Source organism: Hyaena hyaena, unplaced genomic scaffold (genome assembly GCF_003009895.1).
Source record: "Hyaena hyaena isolate Hyena2069 unplaced genomic scaffold, ASM300989v1 scaffold_162, whole genome shotgun sequence".
In the NCBI taxonomy this organism is placed as follows: domain Eukaryota; kingdom Metazoa; phylum Chordata; class Mammalia; order Carnivora; family Hyaenidae; genus Hyaena; species Hyaena hyaena.
The window spans coordinates 182165-189411 of record NW_024080795.1 but is presented as its reverse complement, the minus strand read 5'-3'; the positions used below and the strand labels follow the sequence as shown (position 1 = coordinate 189411).

General features: G+C 41.9%; 1 protein-coding gene across 7 annotated transcripts in view; it reads left to right on the top strand.

Moving 5' to 3' along the window:
- Positions 1-1027: 1027 nt before the first annotated feature.
- LOC120236843 (protein FAM122A-like) overlaps positions 1028-7247 on the top strand; it is a 94087-nt gene continuing 87867 nt past the window's right edge. For 5 of the 7 annotated variants that reach the window (XM_039239876.1, XM_039239878.1, XM_039239879.1 and 2 more), the window contains exons 1-3: positions 1028-1139; positions 3347-3437; positions 3899-4085. In XM_039239876.1, coding sequence (XP_039095807.1) covers positions 1104-1139; positions 3347-3437; positions 3899-4085 — 314 coding nt within the window. In that variant the 5' untranslated portion in view covers positions 1028-1103. Of the gene's footprint in view, positions 1140-3346; positions 3438-3539; positions 3599-3624; positions 3677-3898; positions 4086-7247 lie in introns of those variants that run through there. The other 2 variants (XM_039239881.1, XM_039239882.1) reach the window with 2 other exon arrangements.

Sequence of the window (7247 nt, the reverse complement as noted above, 5' to 3'; positions counted from 1 at the left end):
AGCGAGTGGCAAGCACTCACCTCCATTTTACAAGTACTGTTAGCTTCAACGATATTAAGAAAAGTCCTGAAGAACAATTAGCAGAACCAGAATGTATTTTTTTCTTTCTAGGATTTATGGAGACCCTAACAATAGCCATTCGGCATGTGTGAGGCCTGAAATTATTTATTTTACTTAACAAACACCTGCATAGCGGTTACCGTGCTAAGTCCAATTCTAAGAGCTTTAGAAATACTAATTCATGTAATCCTCACTACTTGAATGACCCTAGGATAAAGATGGCATTGTATTGCGATAATCATACATACAAAGAAATAAAGGAAATTTAATAGTTATGAAATTGGTTTCAAAATTTAGCAAAAATAGTTTTACCCGCCTCTTCAATTTGGTTGTCCCATATTAAGCCTGCCAAGCCTAATCATTTTATTTCTCAATGTTAATATGTACTGCTTCTAATACAGAGTTTCTGAAGCATTTATGGAACGTTTGCTTACCTGTATTTTTCTGCCAACTGGATTAGAAAAGCAAACTCTGTTTTTGATCAATTTATGTATCTCTTTTTATCTCAAAGTCTCAGCAACTCCCTCATTCCCTTAAAAAAAAGTACATTCTATTGTTCACAATAACTACTGAACAATCATTTGCTGACCACGTGTGGAGTCCCTAACTCTGAATCCAACAATTGAGTAGAATTGCTAACTTTCAAGAGCTTAACAATTAGGAGAAACTCAAGGATATGTGAGGAGATGGACGCTACCTTGGCCATTATTTTGAGGTTCAATTCATATCATTCCTGCCTACCTAGTTTCTTTTACTTCATGGAAATCTTGGGGGGGGGGCTGGGGGAGGTTGTAGCCTGTGGTCTTGGGCTCAACTTTTCTTTGACTTACGCTTTTGATAACTAAGGGTTAAGCAATTGCTTAAAAGTTGCCATAACAACTGGTAACCTAAACAACTGATTATGACATATTTGTGGGTCACCTTTTATAATGAAGAGGCCTGGCACAGATGGCAGCAGAGTGGGACATTCAAAGACAGAAGTAGCATAAGCGGCAAGGTATGGAGCTAAGCAAAGTAGCAATTTGAGATCATGGCATAATGCTATGGAACAGCAGGAGCTGATCACAAAACACAGCAAGGTTGGTATAATAATGTATGCATAGAAATGGCAAGAAGTAAAAATAATTTCTTTAAATGTTGTGTTTGCCACTATAGTATACAGAATTGTTTTTGTACTACTTGTTTCTTTTTAAAAAATAATTTTTTAAATATTTATTCATTTTGAGAGAGAGAGAGAGCAGGGGAGGGGCAGAGAGGGAAGGAGACACAGAATCAGAAGTAGGCTCCATGCTCTGAGCTGTCAGCACAGAGCCCATGTTGGGTTCGAACTCACGGACCGTGAAATCATGACCTGATCCGAAGTTGGGCACTTAACCAACTGAGCCACTCAGGTGCTCCCTACGTTACTCAGGTTTAACTGCCATCTTTCATAAACTTTCCAGGTACCTTGGGATCTTTAACAGTGGCTTTCAGGAGACCTTGGTACCAGCTCAGATTCTACTGCTACCTAATGCTGTGCCATTAATATCTCTGGAATTTTATCAACTGTAAAATAGAATGACTTGCCTACTTTACAAGATAGCTCTGAATGGCAGGTTATTTAAACCTGCGTGTATTCATAAAATAATTTAAATAAGATTTATCAAGGGGCGCCTGGGTGGCTCAGTCGGTTGAGCGTCCTACTTCGGCTCGGGTCATGATCTCACAGTTCGTGGGTTCCAGCCCCACATTGGGCTTTGTGCTGACAGCTCAGAGCCTGGAGCCTGCTTCGGATTCTGTGTCTCCCTCTCTCTATGCCCCTTCCCCACTCATGCTGTGTTTCTGTCTCAATAATAATAAACATTAAAAAAAATTTTAAATAAGATTTATCAAGTGTTTATGAGTACAGAGATAGTATCCAGAGAAATATCCAGACGTACTCATCTGTCTTTTCACTTAAATAGAAGGGCAGAAGAATCTTGGCATTGCCACTTAGCAGTTGTCGTTTGAGTAACCCCTCTGGGCTTCAGTTTCCTCCTTTGAAAAATGGGCATTTTGATGGTGCCTACCTCACAGAGTTACTGTAAGCATTAAATGCAATCACATATTTAAAGTGCTTATGGGTACCTAGGTGGCTCAGTCGCTTAAGGCTCCAACTCTTGATTTTGCCCAGATCATGATCTCATGGTTCATGGGATCAGCCCTGCATTTGGTTATGCGCTGACAGCACAGAGCCTGCTTGGGATTCTCTCTCCCTCTCTCTCTCTGCTCCTTCCCCACATGCACATGCTTGCATTCTCTCTCTCTCTCTCAGAATGTATAAACATTTAAGTGTTTAGGACAGTACCTGGCATATAATTAAGTGCATAAAAAATGGTAGCTATTGTTAACCTGTCTTTCATCAGGAGACTCCAAATCATCCTTATGTCTGGTGATATAATTAAGTTTTTCTTACTCTGGTCTCAGAATGAATGAAGAATGATTATGATCATTCATGTAACTTGTCACGAACTGTTTCAGGATAATCCCATTAAGTTCACAGTAATTAGCTGAGCAGGGTTCATGATTGAACCAAATGAGATAAATACGCGAAGACATTTTTTAAATTCTTAAGTGCTATACCATGAAGTGACTATTTTAATTAATAACTCTCATTTCAGTAGTTTTACTTGCCTTCTCTGCCAGTTTTCTATATGGTTCTTAAAAGGTGTGGTTTTACGAAATTGTTAGGATGGAGTTAGGATTTCAGTACTCGGTGTAGCTCATTAAACTGGTGCTAAAAATTTCTAAAAGAGCAATTCTTAACATATTTGAGCCATGACAGCGTTATTAAATGGAAACACTGATTTGGATGAATCCTAAATTCTGAGATACTTGTTTTAAGCAAATAAGCTTCTGTAACTCAAATCATTTTCTTAGAGGAATAGGTTTGAGAAGCTAAATTTTATTTAGTGTAAAAATACACACTTGTGATTATGGTAAAAAAAAACAATGAAACCACACGTAAAACAATGATTCGTCTGCACAATTGGTTCAATTGGATTAGCGCCCTACCGGCATCACTTTGGGGGCACGTTGCAGGTCTCGGGTTGTTTGCTCCCCCCCCCCCCCGCAGACGTAGAACATTTTTTAAAATTACAAATGTGTAGTGTTGGCTGTAACAGGACAGAGGTAACCATTGGTCTCAATTATAAAGGGATAATGGGCTAATCAAAACTGAGAAAATGGAATATTATATTAGACATGGTGTAGAAAAGACGGCACTCCTCTACACCTTATTCCTCCCCACCCTTTCTTTCCTAAACAGAGGGAAAAGAAACCATCCCCCGGTTCACATAGGAGACGAATAAGCGCAGCGAAACGCCACTCGGAAGAGAGAAGAGACGCTCGGGAGCAGGGTAAATAGGCGGCCCCTGGGACTGCGCGTGCGCCCCGCGGCAAGGCTGAGAAAAGCGCCCTGATTAATGCGCGTTGCTTACGTAATAAGTGTGCGACGGCGGGCCGCCCATCGCGCGCTTGTGCGGAGGGGCGGTGCCGGACTGATTCTCGAAGGCGGCAGGTTGTAGTTTTTGCTTGGGCTGGAAAGGGTTACCTGGGGTTTCCTTGGCCGAGGGAAAAGGGAGGGCAGTTCGCTGAGGTAACTAAGAAAAATTCCTCCCTTTCCCGATAGACTTGGAGGTGGAGTATCTCCTCAGCGTTAGGGACTCCGCGCTTGTGGGGTTCGGGGGTCCGAGCCGGTCTTGCCACACTTTGTGCCCACCGGTGTTAGGAATGGTAGGGCTGCAGAGGTGAGCACTCGTTTAAAGGTGGTTTCTTCTCTTTTTCCCCTTTTCCTCTCTCCCTGCATCTCCTCACCCAGTTGACTTGTCCCTGTGTGAATGGGAGCCAGAAAACCTTGAGAACTCCGAACCGAGCAATAGCTTCTTCCTCGACATGGACATGGAGGAAGAGAAAATGGACCTAGACTTGGAGCTGGTGCCGAGTTCAGCCACCACAGACGACAGGCTGAGAAGATCCAACAGTGCCCCTTTGATCAGTGGGCTTGGGTGAGCAGGATTGAGATAGCAGGGGGTGGGTGGCGGGAGTTGGGGGAAAGTGACTTCCGATAGCATTCCCATCCCTGTCTTCATCGAGGTTCTGCAGCTATCTCCCGTGTTCCTGTTGGCTGGAGACCTCACCCTCAGCCTTGGGGAGGAGTGGGATGGGCTGGCAGGAGGGAGAGCGCACACCTACCCTAAGGTTGACACACGTGTGAACCTGAACGTCCTCTAATAACAGTCCACAAAGACCCCAAAGCAGCAACCTATTGTTGTGGACAAGACCTTTTCTTTTCTTTCTTTTTTTTTTGTTTTATTTATTTCTGAGAGAGAGAGACGGCATGAACAGGGGAGGGTTAGAGAGAGAGGGAGATACAGAATCTGAAACAGGCTCCAGGCTCTGAGCTAGCTGTCAGCACAGAGCCCGACGTGGGGCTTCAACTCACCAACAGTGAGATCATGACCTGAGCCGAAGTCGGAAGCTTAACCGACTGAACCACCCAGGCGCCCCGGACAAGACCTTTTCTAACCTCATCCCATCTCTTACCCCCTCCTTGGAAAAAACTGAGTATTGCCCACCCTTGCCTCCAGATCTTCTGTTGATGACTCTCATTCTCTCATCTGTTTTGTCACCGCTGACCTTCACCTCCAGCTAATGGAAATGGTCGCCAAGCAAATAAGCTTGGACCTTTTTTTTACACCTAGTTTTTGTTTGAACAAAAAGTTTAGGTACCACAGAAACATGATCTCATAAATGTTGCATCCTCGGTGGCCGATACTGTCCCCAACTTGGTTCTTGGTGAGGGGAAAGGGGGACGGTGAAAAAAATCTTGCTCTTTTTATGCACAAGACCACAGCTATACATACAAAAATTTTGTAAGAATTTCCAAGAGAGAGTAATTGGAGGGGAAATGTTAAAAAAAAGCCTCCTTAGAAGGGTGCCTGGGTGGCTCAGTCGCTTAAGTGTCCAAATCTTGATTTTGGCTCAGGTCATGATCTCATGGAGACTGCTTAAGATTCTCTCTCTCCCTTTCCCTCTGCCCCTCTCCCCTGTAAAAAAAAAAAAAAAAAAAAAGCGGGGGGAAGGATCCTCAGAACTGATAATGAAAAACATAAGATTTAAAAACACCATCCTGATGGTTAACTGTATTTCCTGCACATGTCCAAAATCTGGCATGACACAAGCATATAATTTCTTAAAATAGGATTTGAAAGTGAGATCTTGGATCTCTCATCCTTGTATCATAAAGTTTTATCAGTATTGTAAGTGTTTGAAAAATGCAGTCACTTCCTGTGTTAGTAACTTTGCTCCCCCCTTTTGCTAGTATCATACTAATTGATAGGTATAAATCACAACTGTTAGAAATGAACTCAGAGACCAGATCTACCCTCCTTATTTAACATATGAGGATGGGGCACCTGGGTGGATCAGTCGGTTAAGTGTCCGACTTCGGCTCAGGTCATGATCTCATGGTTCGTGGGTTCGAGCCCCACATCGGGCTCTGTGCTGACAGCCAGCTCAGAGCCTGGAGCCTGTTTTGGATTCTGTATCTCCCTCTCTCTCTGAGCCTCCTCTGCTCATGCTGTCTCTCTCTCTCTCAGAAATAAATAAAACAAAATTAAAAAAAAAAATATGAGGAAACTGAGGCCCATAAGTCTCTAACATGACATAGTAGGGCCAGTACTAGGAACCTGTGTCTCCTGATTCCTAAGCTAGTGATTTGTCCACTACTCATCAACTTTTAAGCTTATTAACTAACTAAACTCAACTTTCTGGTCTTCTGAGGTAAAGGAGAATATACTGTTCCAAAAAGAAATGCAAACTCAGATTAACCAAAAAAAGAATACATTATCTTTTTTTAAAAGGCAGATAGAAAAATAAAGGGAGGCAGCTGTGCATGTTGGGCTGAAAATAACATTCTATAAATTCAGGATCGACTCTAATCCTATTGTATGAAAAAATGAATTGCTGTGGACCCATTCTGCTAGAACAAACCACTTGAGGAGAATGTTGGTTTTACTGGAAGCCTTTATGAAATGAAAAAACAGGTTACAAACTGTCTTAGAAACCAGAAGAGTGATGGCAGTTATCCCTTCATGCTTTGTTTTGTTCTGCAAAGGATCTAAAGTTTTTATCATATGAGAATATGGTTACACTGTTGAATTCTGTGGCTAATATGATGCATGAAGCAAAATTGGTACAGAAAGGTGAGTGGCAATTGCCTATTTATGTAGTAGGAGTTAAAGACAAACTACAAGGTGGACCAAGTCCAGGGACTCTTGTCTGTCAAAAAGAAGTAACCTAAAGATAATACATGACATGCCTAAAGTCAGGGAACTTGACCAAATGATCTCTTGAGGACAGATTTTGTTCTGTTGTGGCCAGTTTAGGGTGTGGTCAGGGAAGTGACACGGAAGGGAGAACAATTTGGAGTAGAATTACACTAGGCCTTAGTTGAATTCAAGTTCACCTCCATTCTTTTTGGTTGCATATGTACACTCCTCACTTCCCTCACTTTCTCACTAAATTGAGCCTCTAATACTTGTTGCCTTGCCTCTTTTCACTGCTCACTAAATATTGTTGCACTTCTTTTAAGTAGTTTTCCAATTTTGCTTGATGCTTCCTGTGTATAAACACAATCACTCTTGCACCAGCATTTGCAGAATTGGTCCCTTAAATATCAACTCTTTAAGATAAGTATTAAGTGTTTTTAAATAAGAGTTTCTGCACTTTTTTGTGTACATCTTATATTAATAAAAATACTGTTGCCAAAAGTTTTGAACCTCTTGGTTCTTTTTACCCTTTAGCCATCTACTTGGCTGACTTCACTGCAGGTGTCAGTAACCTTATTTAAATGTAGTAGTTTTTTTCTTTTACTTCTCTGGCCCCGTGAGAATTAGTAAGTTACAGGATTTCTGCCAGTGCCTTCCCCCTGTAAATGCCTCTAGGCTGACCGTGCGTTGGAACTGTTTGAAAGTCAAACTACTGCCTGTGGGCCAAATCCAGCTTGCCACTTGGTTTTGTAAATAAAGTTTTATTGGAACATAGCCATGCCCATTTGCTCACTTATTGTCCATGGCTACTTTTCTACTACAATGACAGAGTTGAATACCTGCCACAGAGATTGTATGTCCAGAATGTTTACTGTCAGGCCCTTTGCAGAAGAAATT